Source organism: Pteronotus mesoamericanus, unplaced genomic scaffold, assembly GCF_021234165.1.
Source record: "Pteronotus mesoamericanus isolate MK-2021 breed Mesoamerican mustached bat unplaced genomic scaffold, CSHL_Meso_final contig_1108, whole genome shotgun sequence".
Taxonomy (NCBI): domain Eukaryota; kingdom Metazoa; phylum Chordata; class Mammalia; order Chiroptera; family Mormoopidae; genus Pteronotus; species Pteronotus mesoamericanus.
In genome coordinates this window covers 520,982-537,546 of record NW_026555016.1, presented here as the reverse complement: position 1 = coordinate 537,546, position 16,565 = coordinate 520,982, and the positions used below count along the sequence as shown (strand labels likewise).

The following is a 16,565-nucleotide window of genomic DNA, read 5'->3' as shown; positions in this document are numbered from 1 at the left end:
GACTCCAACCTCAGGGCTGCCCGAGGAAGGGGTCATCCCCCCCGTACGAATCTTGCCCTTGTGCCTAAGGGAGAGTTGGTTTCTGGGCATGTTCTAGAGAAAGCCAGTTTGGTGTCAAAATAATCATGACAGATTGTGCTGATGGCCTAAGAAAGGCAAACATAAAAGGGTAGGAATCAGGGTACAAAACTTGAAACTGTGGCCAGAGAGGCGGGCAGGGCAGCCAGAAGAGAGGCCAGGATTTTCTACATACCAAGGACTCAAGTCAGAAGTCGAAGAGTCGGGGCCTGCTGTGAAGGCAATGTGAGCTGAGGCAGAATGCTGCGTGGGCTCCCCCTTTGACCATAGGCCCAGGCGCACCTCAGAGACCTTGAGGGCCCTGAGTGGATAAAGAAGGAACTATGTTTACTCCTGGTGCTAGAAAGGGCCTCCCTCTTCTGCTCACAGCCTCCCGTGCTTCAGGAGCTTCAGGGTCTGATCCTGGCTCCGAGCTTGGCATTCAAAGCCTTGCCCTGTGGCTGCAGCCTGTTGCATGCCCCCAGGCAAGCCAAGCTCCCCAGCCAGGGCCTCCTTTCTTGCAATTCTATTCCCCCCCCCCAAGGGAACTTCTTCTGTTGGGACATCCACCCTCCAAGCCCCAGCTCTATCTCCCTCTGAGTGAACCCTCCCCTGCCAGGGCCACCCCTCTCCATCTCTCTCCCAGCCCCAAAGCCTGGTCACAGCGGCTGCCTCCCAGCCAGGAGTCTCTCACTTAGGTGTGCCTGACAGCTGCCTGCAGGGACAAAAAAACGCAGGTGCCTGGTCCCCAGTCTGGGTGATCTCTTTCCTGAGCGTGTAGGGGTTCTGTGCACACCCGGGTTTGAGGCCCCTTGGTCTAAACCTCTCCTTGGGAGTTTACCAGTGACCCAGGAACTAACTTGGGTCCTGGAACGCAAGCATGCAGGAAGCACACTTGTTTATTTCTCAGGAACGGCCTAATCTCTGTTTCAAGAGCCCCTTCCCCTGGGGCAATAGACACGTCAGTTTAGGGGATTCCTACCTCACCTGTCTTACCTGTGGGCACACTTGGACTATGTAGATGACAACAAAGGTGTTTATTCCCTGAGGGAGAAGCAGACAAAGCTCCTGGAGCAAAGCCCAGTTCCTTCCTTGCTCGGGTCACGCTCCCGGATGAGGGAAGCGGCCGAGGCCCAGCAAGACTAAGAATCCAGTGGAGGGAAGGGGGTTGTGAAGGGGTCTCCTCAGTTTATTTAAAACTGAACTCTGCTCCCCACACTGCCTTCCTCTCCTGACTTCTCACCTCCTCTTGTTGGAACTGTTCTTCAAAGTCCTAGAGTCATCTTCTCCCCTTTCTCTCCTTATTCCAGAACAGCATGGAACTTTAGAGGTCATTTTGGCCAGTCCCTTCATTTACAGGTGAAGAGATTGTGGCAATTGCTGGCAAACCCAGAATTAGATCCTGGGTCACGTCATAAACATGAAGTCCAGTCCTCTTAGTTCAAAGACATCCTGTCCTTCACATAGCAATGTGTCCTCGTCCATTCTGTGGACACCACCTGACTAAGCTGTCACCTCCTACGTGGATCACAGTGACCGTGATCAATACAACATGCGTGACCCTTGCCTTGTGGCATCTGTGGAATGCCTTCTGCCCTTTTTCCCTTCCCTCCCATCCTACTCAGCCTTCCAGATCAGCTCAAATGCCACCTCTTGCAGGAAGCATAAGCTGGTCGGGCATGACTTCGCCCCCAGCTGCTTTCAGCACTGTAATCCACACACTTGATGGCACGGTGGGATTGTGGCAGGCTGCGTCCTTATGCTGCTAAGTTTCAATAACTAGATCGTAAGTCCCTAAGAGCAGGGCCTTGCTTCGCACGTCTGGGTTTCCCCAGGAGGACCTGGCCTGGAGGACAACCTGATAACGTTTCAGTCACTGCTTTTGTGGCGAATGCCATGAGGGGAAACTTTAGCAAAATGCTTAGAAATGTCCACTGAGCCACTGGCCCCACTGAACTGGGGAGACAAACTGAGAGGAAATGTATAATCTATGGTGTAAGCAAGCTCCCAGAGTGGCCGAAGGGAGGGAACGACCGGCACAGAGCCCAGCAGGCACCTTGTTCCAGGACGAGGGGAGAGACTGTGCATACTGAGGACTGAAGTCAGGCCGAGGAGGGCGGAGGCCTGTGGAGGAGGTGCAGGTTGAGGCAGGAGGCACCCACAGGCCCAGGGTCACCTGCCCGCACATGCACAGAGGCGCCTGGCTCCTGCTGTCGCTGCTGGCCGGCCGCAGCAGGAGCTCCAGGGCTCTAGGGTGCCCTCCACTCTTCCTGGGTCTGAGAAGGGTGTTGGTCCTGCCCAGAGGCCTCAGGTTCGGGCCAGGACTTTGGCTTCCTAGCTTCCCTAACCTGGCTCTGGCTGCCACTCCAACTTACTTCTCTTCATATCCTGTCCCCAGATAGGCCCAGGCAGTCCCTTGGCGCTGTGGGCGCTACAGTGCACAGGGCGCTCCTAAGCTCAACAGTGGTGCTTCCACTGTTGCCATTTTGCACCTGTTTTCCAGTGTCCGGTACATAGTGGGTGCTCCGTGAAAATCTTTAACGAACAAATTGTCTTTTGGGGTCCGCTCCCTGAGGCTTTGCCTTTGCAGCCCTGGTGGCTCGGCTCAGCTCAGGGCCAGCCTCAGAAGGAAAAGCCCTGTTTCTGAGCTCCTGGTGGCCTCTGCCTTGCCTGGCGCGCTAACAGCAGTTCCATCTCCATCCTCTGTTTGGATTTCCTCCCCTTCCCCCACTGGGAAGGGCCTGCGGCCACAGGAGGGGTGGCCTGGACCCGGGCGGCAACTGTGTTGTGGGCCTGGGGAGGGGCGGTCATGCCCAGTCCTGCCTGCCATTCCCTCACTTCAGGTCCTGCTCTCGTCTCAGCGGCTGCGAAGCGCCAGCAGGCGGAGGGGCAGAGGACAACACGGCCCCGACCTCGCCAGCGCGCCCGGAACCTGCGGTCTCCAAGGGCGATTCAGACTCACGATCTCATTTGCTTAAAGCCCCATAAAGTGGGGCAGCCTGCTGACCACAGCTTTCATTGATCCGATGAGAACGCTGAGGCAGGAGGAGAAGCAGAACCGGAGCCAGAAGCCAGGCCTCCAGGCCCCTGGCCCAGCAGCTCCCCAGCGCCTTCCCCGAGCACTCTGGGGCGAGGAGAGGGTTGGCAGGCTCAGTCAGCATCTTCACGTGCAGCATCCCAGCAGGAGGGGCTCACACCTTTATCCAAAGTAACCGCAGCTCTCTGGAGCTGGGAGGGCTGGGGAGGTGCAGGCCATCCCCTATGTTACAGAGGAAACCCCCCCTTGCCCCAGGAGGTCGTGAGCTGGGGCCACAAGGTCCAGGAGAGCAGAGCACAGGAGCCGGTGTCCCATCTCCAGGCCACAGGTGCCCCACATTGTGCTCAGATCGCAGTGTGCAGGCCGGTCAGGGTCTGCACTTCTGTTCTCCGGTTGCTGGGCCCCAGATGGGACCCATGTGGTGCAAGACTGGGGCCCTCCTGCAAGTCACTTTGTTTTTATCCACGAGCAACTATTAGCACAGTATTTCCAGAATGCTTGGGGTTACATCGCAGCTCCCTGGCTGACTGGCTGCGTGAAAAAGGGGTGTCACCATGCCACCGCCTCGGGGTTCTGTGGGGTTTAAATGAGATGGTAACACATAGTGTCAGTGCAGCAGTGCCTGGCGCACAGTAAGTCCCCACAAATATTAGCTGGTAGCGCGACTTAGTCGAGAGTTAGATGACTGACGGTGGAGTTCTGTTTGGCTATTTGGCTATGCAACTGTGAGTGCCTGTGCCCACAGCCCAAGAGGAAGCTGCTGAAAGGTTTCCATCGTTCCACAGTGGGAGGGCAGCTCTGTGGTCTGATTGAGCAGCACCCTCTCCCAGGCGGGACCGCGAGGTCCCGGCCTGCTCTGCACCCTGCCAGAGACCTGTCATCAGCAGCTGACTCCACTCCCTGACTCGTGTCCCCGGATTACTGGGGATCTGAGCACCTCAGGGAGGGGGGTCCTTGCCTTCTGGCTGATTGCTGAGAACAGGTGGGTCCTGGAGGCCAGTCCAGACCTATTTGTGGGGAGGCAAAGCAAATCAAAGCCAAGATTCTGGAGGGGATTAGAGAAAACATGCCCATCTCAGCCTCCATCTGCCCGGCTAGGACTGGGCACGGAGACCAGGCTGAGCGAGAGGAACTTTTATTCCAAGCAAAATGACCAACCAAGACTTTGGGAATGGACCCTCCATAGAAGCAGTGGAGAGATGCATTCAAGTCTGAGCCCTGAGCTCCTTGCGGGGCTGGCGGGGCGCTGTGATGAGGAGGCCCGGGCTTCCCTGCAGGAATGTGAGGGCTCAGAGGGGACGGGGGTGTAGGCAGAGGAAGGCAGTGGCTTCAGGGACCCGAGCAGAGGGCAGCTCCAGGGGCTCTGTTCCAGCCACTCTCTTGGAGCAGAGCACTTGGCACTCGCTGGGCAGCACAGCTATCTGTGGACTTGGCACTCAGCGAGACGTGGGCCCCCCGCCCCCCAGCCTCCTCCGCCAAGCACGCCTGCCTCTCTGAGACAAGCCCTTGAGAGTGAGGCTTGTGAGCACAGGTTAGGGGTGGGGTGGGTCAAGTGAGGACCAGCGTGTTTGTCACTGCTCCACCCCTGGCCACACCAAGACTTTTGCACCTTCTTCCCCAGCCATCATTCCTTTCCAGCTTCAGTCCTTTACACTGAAGCGGGTTTTTAAAAATAGGAAAAGCATGTGCATGTGGCACGCAGTGGAAAGTGTCTCCCTCCCCCCGCCCCCTCCTTCCAGGCAACATCTGTGTGTCCTTACTAACTGGCGCAGGCACATGCAAGCAGACAGATCAATACTCTCCTTTTCTATCTACTTTTGCTCACAGAAACTCCTCTGAGTCTAAAAAAGCTCTGGGTTCTTCCCTAAAAGGTAGTACACACACACACAAAGATAGTGTACAATTTTAGTGGATTTCACACACTTCATCCTACTCAGCAAGGGATTCTGGTGTGGCTTATACCAACTGAGTCTGCCACCGAACACCCCCCAGTACACACACCCCCAACTCCCGGGGGCTTCACAGCATCTCAGGGAAAAAGCTCATCTAAGGCCTTGACAAAACAGCTAGGGCAGGCCTGTCATTCAGTGCCTTCTCTCAATTATTTCCTATTATATTTAGAATAAAATCTAAACTTTAAAAGAATATGTTTAATTTTTGAAAATCCTCTCCCGATCACTTCTTGGCCTTTTGGCTAAGATCAAGTGTAGTATCTATTCTTACCAGTTTCAAATCCTCTCCCGAGAACACGTTTATTGATTCTAGAGAGAGAGGAAGGGAGAGAGAGAAAAAAAAATTGATAAGAGAGAGAAACATTGTTGGGGATCGAACTCACAAGTCAGGTCTGTGCCCTGCCCGGGATCAGACCCTCAACCTTTCGGTGTTGGGGGTGACACTCCAACCAACTGAGCCACTGGGCCAGGGCAAAACCTAAACCTGTAACATGTCCTGGAAGGCCCGAGGTGCATTGTCTGACCTGAGCCTCCCTCCTGGCCCCAGGCCACCGCTGCTGCCGGCTGATCATACTGCTCTCGCCACACCAGCCTTCTTTCTCTTCCTTACTGAACATGTCAAACCTGGTTCCACCTCCGGCTTTTGCATTAGCTAGTCCTTCTGTCTGGGAAACAGTGTCCCCTGATAGTTGCATTGCTGTTTCCTTCTGGTGTCAGCTCAAGTGTCATGCTTCCTAAAGCTTGTGCCCCCACCCCCTGGTTCCCTTCTTTCTATCACTTCTTCCTACTTTATTTTCCTAAGGGGACTTACCGCTTCTGACATGAACCTACGGGTTTAGTCATTTATTGTCTGTCTTCTCCCACAATGTCGGTGGCCTTGCTGGTCACGTCACACCTAAAACAGTGTCGGGCACACACTACACACTCAGCAAATGCCTGTGGATTGAGTAAATGCACTCAGCACTTGGGGATTGAGTAAACGCACTCAATGTCTGCAGATTGAGCAAATGTAATCGATATCTGCAAATTAATCAATAGAGTAAGTGCACTCAGCAAATATCTGTGGATTGAGTAAAGAATCTTGGTGCAGGTTAGATAATAATCTTTAACTCCTCCATCCCACCAAGGCCGCTCCAGGCTCCCGCTCCAGGCAAAGTTCTTTTCTTTCCCTCATTTCTCTAGTCCCAGCTGTCCTACCCTTTCCCAGATCTCTGGAGCTCCTCCCTCCCAATCAGCATTGAACAAAAACTCTTTTTATGATTTCATGCCTGGGGGATTTAATCTGAGTCAATTTGGCTTCTGCTCTCGCTCAACTGAGTCCAAAGTCTGATCAGCGTTTCCAGTGGAGCGGCCAGCAACCATGTTGTCTGAGGGCTCAGAGCTCCACCCCAGGGGAACCAGGGAACTGATGGAGGACTTTCTGGGTCTCTGCTCACTACCCTTTCATGCCTGGGCTTTCTAGAAATAAACAAAGACCAACCAAATGAGGAGAGCAAAGGCTGTTTATTCAGAACTTGCTGTCGTAAGGGAGCCACCATGGGCACTCACGTTTTGACAGTCGGCGTGGGAAGCCCTGTAGTGGAAACAGGGACGCTTCAGGCCTGCCCTCCTCGGGGGCTGTTGGCGCCGGGGCCTGTTGGCAGGCTAGCTAGAAGCCTGGTGTCCTGTAGGACTGGCTGCGGGTGCATATTTGGCTTTCTCTGGTTGATTCTAAGTTGAAATGGGGATGAAAATTAGGGAAGCCGTCAGTTATTCATCAAGTCCTGGCCATGTTGAGCCAATTGTTCCAGAAGTTATTGTTTAGCTTTCTGGATTGTTACTAGAGATAGTCTCAATTCCTGAGTTGGTTTCCTGGGCAGGGCTCTGTAGGTTGTGGATCAGAGTTCTATTTTTCTACACGGCCTAGTGTGTTCAGACTGTGTGGTCAGTCTCGTACTCTGCACTGCCTTCAGCGACTCCTCCTTACTTCCTTCCAACATATGCATGCTTTGCAGTAGTGGGATTGTCCAGTATTTAATTTCCTTCATTCAGCAGCTCTCTAGAGAAGCCATTCTCTGTGCAAAGAATGGCGATAGATTCAGTGAAAGGAATAGGACTGCCCTGACTGGTGTGGCCCAGTTGGTTGGGCATCATCCCGAAGAGCGGGGCGGGGATGGGGGTGTAACAGTTTCAATTCGCGGTCAGGTCAGATGCCTGGGTTGTGGCTTTGGTCCCTGGTCAGTGTTCCTATGAGAGGCAACCAATCAATGTTTCTCTCTCACGTTGGGTTTCTCTCCCACTCCTTCTCCCTTCTTTACCCTCTCTCTAAAAAAAAAAATAAATGGAAAAAATTAAGAAATGTTTAAAAAAAAAAAAAAAAAAGGAATAGAACTGGGCAGGCCCGCACCTGGGAGTCTGCAGTCTAATGAAGAGGTGAGACTGCCCTGGGTCAGCACAGGGAAGCGGATGAGGGAGAGTAGGACGGCTTTGTGGTCAGTGTGGAATTTCACAAGTAGCAAAGGAAAAACGAGGGGGAGACTCTTGGAAGGAGACACTGTGAGGAAGGGCGCAGGTGGAGGGGCCTGAGGCTTAGCCACTTACTCTCCTGGGTCTCAATTCTGCACCCCGGAGAGCCGCTGTGAGGCAGACAGCATGTGTGAAGGTGACTGTAGGTTGTGAAGATTTCTTTGAGAAGAAAGGCTGTGGGAACGAGCTGGAAAGGGCCGCTCATCAAAATGAGGAGCCGTAGGAAATTATTATTATCACCTAGGCAACAACAACAACAACAACAATAATACCAGCATTTAGTGAGTTTCTGTCACTACCCTGTCCCTGCATAGAACGCATGCAACAATCCGATGAGATAGTTACTATTATCATTCCATATTACAGATGAGAAAACTGAGGCACAGAGCAGTTAAGAAACTTGCCCAGGCTCACAAAGTACTTATCAGAGGGCAGAGAATGCCTGGATTATGTTTTTTGCATAATAAGCTGCTACTATGCTTTCTTTGAATGTATCTCTTGACACATCACCAGTCACTAGTTATGATAAAAATCATCCCTTACTACGTGCCAGGCATGGTCCTAAGTGTTTACATGTATTAAGTCATTTAATCTTTACAATGGTCCTCTGCAATAAGGGACTGCAGTTATCATTCCCCTTTTTTAGAAAAGAGAAAACTGAGGAGCCAAGAGGCCCAGCAGAGGCCTCTTGAACCCTGGAGTCAGTACATCTACAGCTGTTCCTCCACCTCTTGTCAATAAGCAGGGCCGCGGCTACCCATCAGTCCAGCCGGAGCCACACAGTGGAGCCATGCAGTGGTCCATGGCTAGGAGCCAACCCCAGGTGAGGGGTCTTGCCTTTCTGGATGACAGCGCCCCTTGAGAATCTGGTGGAAGCTGTGGACACTCTCCCCAGAAAAATGCACATGTGCACACACACAATTTGTACACACTTTAGGAAATACACAGATCCCTGTCAAGTCTTCCCATGGCAAGGGGGTGAAGGCGAAATCTTCTTGGGTAAGGGCTTCAGTCAAGAGATATTCTCCAGTCTGCAAAAGACAAGGCCAGCCTTTGTGTTCTGAAGGTTTCATTTATTGAGAGAGTGGAAACAAAATTCTATGTCTACCTTTATTTACTTTGCCAGAGAACAGAACAGAAAGCAACCTGTCCTGAGGGCCCCTGTCTCCAGATCAGTCTCATTACCCAACTCTCCTTCCACACCCAGGCAGCAGAACGCTGCTGGAGGAAATCTTGTAATTCTACTGATGTACGCTCATGTACATTTAAGGTTCCTAGTCCCCAGTGGGTCCTTAACACTGCTTGGCACCTCTTACTTGTACCAGGTGAATTGTTACCAGACTAAAAGGGTCCATTTGCCTGTGCGCATCAGAGCCGGATAAGACACAAGCAGGAGCTTGTAGCAAAGAAAGGGTTTATTTTCAGGAAGTGGTCCACGCCCAGAGTCACAGGTGAGCTACTGCTCCAAGACCTGGCTCCCGATGGCTTCCAGGAAATCGTTTGGTTATGCAAGGAAAAACTCATTAATCATGGTGATTAAGGGTGTTAGGGTTGTGGTCTCTCCTGATTGGTCAGTGCTAGAGGGGTCGTTAATCAGTTTATCTGGCCCTGACGTCAGCCATGGTGTTGCTTCATCAGATTTTGCTGCTTTTCTGGCCCTGGAGCTGAAATACAACTGAGGAGTAGATGTTATCTGTTGTTTGACTGAAATTCTGTCTCTGGGATCCATAGACCTGAGGCTTTGTTCCTAAGACTATGTGATGCGATCAGAACCTCGTTGCAGTAAGGGCTCAAAGATTAAAGGAGTGAACATGCAAGGGAGGAGGAGGCAGGTGAGTCAGGGTGCTGGACGAGGCCAGTTTGAATCAAAAGGAAAGAAAAAAGAAAAAGTCGTGCTAAAGACACGAAATGTCTGTGAGGTTACACACACACACCCCTGTTCTCTGAATGGCCATTCAGCCCTTTTTTAATGATTCTTTGAGCCTTAAAAATTTTTGTGTGTTAAAAAAAGCACAGTTGCTCATATTTTAATTGACATCCTCTGAATTTTTAATCCAGTTTCTCCCTCCACTTGTGTTCTTGACCCTTTTATTTATTTGTTTATTGGGGCATTTTTTAGAGGCTACCATGCCTGGCACGGGGCTGGGCTCTGGGATACTTACCATGATGTCTGTTCTCATGGAGCTACAGTCCGGAGAGAAAGGCTATCATTCCACAAATAATTACAAATATGATGAAAGTAGTTATCAAATATGTTGATCTGAGAGGTTCAGGAAGGCCTCCCTGAGCAAGTAACATTTAAAGCTGAATCTTGCCCTGACTTGTGTGGCTCAGTTAGTTGGGCACCCTTCTGCAAAGCAAAAGGTCTCCAGTTCCATTCCGTGTTCACAGGCCTGGGTTGCACGTTCAGACCCCAATCAGGGCGCATGTAAGAGGCAACCGATTGATGTTTCTCTCCCTCTCTTTCCCCCTCCCTTCTGCTCTCTCTAAAAATAAGTAAAATCTTTTAAAAAAAGCTGAGTCTTAAAGGATGATATGTCAGTTAGGAATGCTTTGGGCTGCAAAAACAGAAAACTAAACATTGAAACCATGAAGATGTTTATTATTTTCTTAAGAATCCTGAAAGCAAAGGGCTCCAGGGTTTTTGAGTGGATCAACAATATCAAGAGCCATGAGTTGACATCTCTTCAACTTTCTTTTCCCTCAGCCATTTTTCAACCTCAGTTAGGGTTACCACAGTTTCAAGTGTGACTTTCTTACATAACATCATCCCAAAACAAAGAGAAGAGACAGGGTACTGGTTCCCAAACAGCTCTCTTTCAAAAGGGCACAAAAAGTCATTGACAAGTTCCCACAAAAATGGAAAGAAGTGCATTTTTAAAAATATATACATTTTATTTATTTATTTTTAGTGGGAGGGCAGGGAGAAAGAGAAGGAGAGAAACATTGGTGTGTGAGAGACTCCACCAGCTGCCTCTCTCATGCGCCCCCAACTGGAAACTTGGCCCACGACCCAAGCATGTGCCCTGAGTGGGAACTGAACCGGCAACCCTTTGGTTTGCAGGCTGGCACTCAATCCACTGAATCACACCAGCCAGGTCCTTTTTTTAAACAAACAAACAAAAATAATCTGTTTATTATAAGCTAGTAATGTTTCAAATTGTGGAGCTTTTACTGGTCTTTCAATTGCTTCAGTCTTCTGATGACAGACTTTACTGTGAGGGCAGAAGTGGGGTTGTTGGTTCAGGCACCGCCAGTGACAGTTTCCGCGCAGGAACCACAGTGCTAGATCCTCACAGCTCATCTCTTCATCTTGGTTTCGCCATAGGAGCAAGTGTACTTGGCGTGCTGGCTGATCTCAATTTTCTTCACCATTTTCCTGAGGGAGGTGCCATAACAAGCCTCATAGTTACCGATCATTCCCACCTTCTTGGTGCATTCAGCCGTGTTGCCACAAACTGGGTCGGAACTAAAAAAAAAAAATGCCTTTTGGGCCCAAAGTGAATTACATGCCCACCTCAGATGAGCAAAGAGGAAGGACTGCCATGATTGATGTCGACCAGTCATCATTTACCCCATAGCACAGTGAGGACCCTACCTTCTTTGAAGACCCCTCAGTTGAGGGTGAAAGGGACCACCATTTCTGGATAGGGAAGCCTAGCTGATTCAAACAAATCCTCACACCAATCAAAACTTTTTTAAAAACTAAAAGAGTCATCTTAAAAACATCAGAGAAGTAACAAGAGTTGAGGATTCCTGAGTTGATATGCTGAGATACTGAAGAGGGTGGGAGGGTGGAGAAGCAAAGCCTTCCCTGAAGGCTGCTTGTGCCTCGGGGATTTTGTTCTGAAAAAGTATGAGCTGCAATTCTGGCAGCCTCAAGGAGCTAGGGTGAAATTCCAGAGTCAGAGTCCTGCCAAGAATGAGGAACTTAGCGAGCATTTCTCTGCTTTGGGTGTGATGTTAAAGGGGTGCATGCTAGGTGTAAGAGTGACCCTGAAGATATCAAGCCCCGAACTTGATTTAAGATGGTTCTCAATTGCTAGTGCCCTTTAGAGCCAACAAAAAAATAAGTTCTCTTTAGAGGAAGACAATATTATCTTGAGGGCCATGGCATTTCTATAAATAATTTTTCAAAAACAATTTCTAGCACACAAAGATAACTCGAGGATATAAGAGAGCATGAATAAGAACATTAGATACAATAGAAAATAGAAATAGACTCGTAGGGTTTCCAGATATGGAATTATTAGCATAGATTATAAAACAATTATGTTTGTTATGCTCAAGAAATAAAAGGCAAGAATGGAAAATTTGGCTAGGAACTGGAAACTTTGAAAAATGATATAACAAACTTAAAGGTAAAAAAATGTAAGTTCTGGAATTTAAAACTAAAATAACCAAAATTAAGAAACAGACAGTTGTAGCTGCAGATTAGAAATAGCAGAAGACTTAGGTCTGCCTGAGCAGGACGGCTGCTGCCGTGTCGGGGATGGATCAGCACCGGATCCTGCCGGCGGCTCTCTCAGTTCTCTCCCAGGCCTCCTTCCCCGGTCTCTCCTAGGGCGTTTCTGGCCCGCTCTGCCCCGCCTTTGCGGGAGACCAGAGACCAGGGTATGTAAGATGCTTGGCGCAACTCAAGGCTGGACCACTGGCTCCAAGATTAGTGAAGCCAATAGTCACGGGAGCTACAATTCTGAAGTGAAGTCATGCATAACAAAAGGCCAATTACCCGACAGACATGATTAGATATATTAGGTAGCATCTTAGCTGGTCTAATATGCTTCACCCCAAAATTGTCAGGTTTGAAAAATGATATGTAATAAATTCCTTATTTTTCAAATAAAAATGGGACATAAAATCTTTTAAAAAAAGAAAAGAAAAAAGAAATAGCAGAAACCAAAGTTAATGGACTGGAATATAGATCACAAGCAAATATCCAGAATGACACATAATGGAGTAAAAAGATGGAAAATGCAGAGGAGTGCGTAAGAGACATGGATGTCATGATGAAAAGAGTTAAACTGAGTCCCATAAAGAAAGGAAAGAATGAACATAGGCAAGAGTTGAAGGAAAATGTCCGAAAATTTTCCAGAATTGATGAAACACACCAAATCATATATTTAAGAAACCAACAAATCCTAAGCAGGATTAAACAAAACAGGATGAAACAACAAAATCCACCCAAAGCATGACCTTACACCTTATAGTGAAACTGCAGAAAACCAAGGACAAAGGAAAAATAGTAAAAGCAGTCCTGGCTGGTGTGGCTCAATTGGTTGGAGCATTGATTGTCCCGTAAATCCAAAGGCCATGGGTTCAATTCCCAGTGAGAGCAAATATGGAAGGAGCGGGTAGTTGATGAATGTTTCTCTCTTATATCGATATTTCTCTCCCCCCCCCCTCTTCTCTTACCCTCTCTCTAAAATCAGTAGGCATGTCCTCCCACATCCCTGTCTTCTGACCACCCTGGAGTCTCTCAGGCCTGGCCCTGTGCCACAACATGTCGTGACCTTCTGTCTCTAGGACCTGTGAGTGTAATAAACTTTTTTGTTTCCCTGAGCCTCTCCTCCTGTGACCTCACCTGACTTACCATCTCATAAAAACCACAAAACAAAATATGAGGAAGAGTAATTACAGGTAAATCTCATTTATGAACAATGACACAAAAAGTCTAAATAAATATCAGGAAGTTGAATCTAGCAATATATAACAAAGAATGATACATCTTGTCCAAGTTGTGTTTATTATTATTTCAGTAATGCAAGCTAAGCTTAACTTTTTAAAAAAATCAATTAATGAATTTTTTACATTAACAAACCAAATTAAAAAAATCATACACTATTTCAATAGCTGCAGGAAAACTATTTAATAAAATTCAACATACTTATGATATAAACTCTTAGCAAACTAGGAATAAAAGAGGATTTTCTTAATGTAATGAAAGATAAATACAAAGCACCAAGAGCAAACATCATTATTACTGCTAAAACATCGAAAGCTTTTCCTTTGAGCTTAGTGAAGTGATTTGATTTACTGTTGTGTAGCAAGTTACTTCAACACTTTAGTGGATTCAAACAATAAACATCTCATAGATTCTGTGCATTAGGAATTTGGAAGTGGCTTAACTGAATGGCTCTGGCCCAGAGGCTCTCGTGAGGTTGAGTGTGGAAATCAGCTGGGACTATGGTCACCTGAAGGCTTGACTGGGGCCAGAAGTTCCCACAAAGTCACTCACGCGGCTGTCAGCAGGAGGCCTTGGTTCTGCACTAGTCACCAGCTGGAGTCCTCAGTTTCTAACTACGTGTACCTCTGCTCACAAGGGAGTGGCTGGCTTCCCTAGAACTAGTTTGTAAGAGAGAGAGGCAGATGCCACTATGTCTTTTATGACTTCGACTTAGGAGTGACGTGCCATCATTTTTGCTGTGCTCAGCTGGTCACATAAACAATTAGAGAAGGTACTGGTCACATAAACAATTAGAGGAGGTACTGCACAAGGGTAGACTCCAGCCGGCAGGAATCACTGGAGGCCGGCTTGGAGCCTGGCTCCCACACCAGGAACAAGACAGACAAGGTCAGGATGCCCTCTCACCCCACTTCCGTCAACATTACTTGGAGGTTATCCAGAGTAGTACAAACGAAAAAGAAATAAAAGCCAAAGGGAGTAGAATGAAGAAGCAAAACTGTTGATATTCACAATGGATGCGATTGTGTGCACAGAAAATCTCAAGGACTCTACTGCTTAGAGGCATCTTCCTTCCCTCCTAAGCCACCAGCTTCATGCCTGGGCCTTAGCTCTCATTCTGCAGTTTTCCAAAAACCAGTTCCACTGAAAGAGAGTTAAAGGTCCTCAGCAATGAGAGAGGTTGCCCTGTAAAAGTTGAAGCTAAGCAACTTGTCTGTGTGCGCTTATTCTCAGCTGGTCTGCCAAAGACCCCCTGAGCACCAGCCCTGGTCCCCTGCGCAGCCCCGTTTTCTCTCCAGCAAGATGAGAGAAACTATCATGGACCAAGAGAAACTCGCAGAACTGCAGGCACAAGTGCACGTTGATGGGAAAGGCACTGCTCGCTGAAAGAAGGTGGTTCCCAGAACAGCTACCGCAGATGATAAAAATCTTCAGTTCTTCTTAAAGAAGTTAGGGGTAAACAATATGTCTGGTATTGAAGAGGTAAATATGTTCACAAACCAAGGAAGAGTGATCCACTTTAACAACCCTAAAGGCCAGGCATCGCTGGCAGCGAACACTTTCACCGTCACAGGCCACGCTGAGGGAAAGCAGCCGACAGAAATGCTGCCCGGCGTCTTAAGCCGGCGTGGTGCAGACAGCCTGGCTAGTTTAAGGAGACTGGCTGAAGCTCTGCCCAAACAGTCTGTGCATGGAAAACCACCGCTTGCTACAGGAGAGGATGATGATGATGAAATTCCAGATCTTGTGGAGAATGTCGATGAGGTTTCCAAGAAAGAAGCAAACCGAATTGAGTCAACTTTGGGAGGAGATACACTTGAGGAAGTTACTGGGAGCTGCCTTTTCAAATTTTGTTTATGGATCTGATAAAATCTCGATCTCTAATATTTTTAGGCCTTAGCCCCTTGGACACTGCAGCTCGTTTCAGTTTTTGCTTATACAGAAATCATTCTTTGCAGCCAATTAACTGAAAAAGCCTAGGAATAAAGTTTGAAACCAAGGTTAATAAAGTTCTTTGCCTAGTATAGTTTTTTGTTTTAAGTTTTTATTTTATTTTTTATTTCATTGACACTGATTTGGACACAGCAAAGTTGTTTGTAGAAAGCTAATCACAGCATGTAATATTACAGATAATCTTTGATGGAATTTTATTATTAAAGATTTAACATGGTAGTATAACATAAATGTCTAAACAAGATAAAAAGGAAACAAAAGCAAGAGAAAGAGTTAAATTTAAGAAAACAAACTGAGACTGGGATAGGAAGACTATCTTGAAGAAAAGGAAAGAGGAGGAGAGGAAGAAGAAGCCCGCTGCAGAAACCAACACTGGAAATGGAGGGGCCTCACTTGGGCGCACAGCAAGCTGGGGGGCCTGTTTTACAGCAGGTTTATCAGCAGTCCTTGTACCTCCCTGCAAAATAGTCTATAAACTACTTCTTAAAAAGTTTGTTTTCAGTAGCCCTAGAAACAAAATTTTAAGTTTTTAGTAGCTAAAAACCTAAAAACAAATTTTCAAGGAGGAAATTCTACCTCACTCTATTCTTTTTTACAAATTTAGATAAATTTAAATTTTTATGAAGCTGATGATTTTTCTGAACAACCGTAAATTGAATTAAGGGAGACTTTATTACCTTGAGTGTAAACTTAACATTCCATAGTCAGGAGAGAGGGTAGTTTTTATAACAGACAAACAAATTTTGATGAAATACAAAGCATAAACCAATGACAATTTAGAATTCTAATCATGCATTTAACATTTCTTAGACATTTTAAATGGTCTACCTTCTATATCCATGTTTTTAAAATAACTTTATTGAAGTATACTCTGCATATCATGCAATTTAAGTATACAATTCAAAACTTTCAGTAAATTTACCAAGCTGTGTAACCATTGCCATAAATCAGTTTTAAAACATTTTCATCATCTTAATAAGATCTATCAAAACATTAAATCTTAACCCTGTTCCCCCTCTTCTACCCCAGGCAGCCACTAACCTACTCTCAGTCTCTATGGCTTAGCCTTTTCTGGATATTTCATATACACAGAATCATACAATATGAGGTCTCTTGAGTCTGACTTCTTTCACGGGGCATAATGTTTTTGATATTCATCCGTGCCATAGCATGTATTTGTATTTTGTTCCTTTTAATTGTATTCCATTGTATGGACATACCACATTTTTTCCTATCCATTCTCCAGTTGATAGCCCTTAGGATGTTTCCAAGTTCATTTCTATTTTGGTTATGATAATGTTGCTAAGAATATTTGTGTGCAAGTTCTTATGTGGTATATGTTTTCATTTATCTTGGGTAGATACCAAAGGTTGAA

General features: G+C 47.3%; 1 protein-coding gene and 1 pseudogene across 1 annotated transcript; both read left to right on the top strand.

Moving 5' to 3' along the window:
- The first annotated feature begins 5,268 nt into the window (after nt 1-5,268).
- Nucleotides 5,269-5,411, top strand: LOC129072036 (uncharacterized; annotated as a pseudogene).
- Nucleotides 5,412-14,408: 8,997 nt separating this feature from the next.
- Nucleotides 14,409-15,597, top strand: LOC129071747 (transcription factor BTF3-like). The gene has a single exon (XM_054575049.1). The coding sequence runs from the start codon at nt 14,702-14,704 to the stop codon at nt 15,101-15,103; it is 402 nt and encodes a 133-aa protein (XP_054431024.1). The 5' UTR covers nt 14,409-14,701; the 3' UTR covers nt 15,104-15,597.
- The last annotated feature ends 968 nt before the right edge of the window (nt 15,598-16,565 follow it).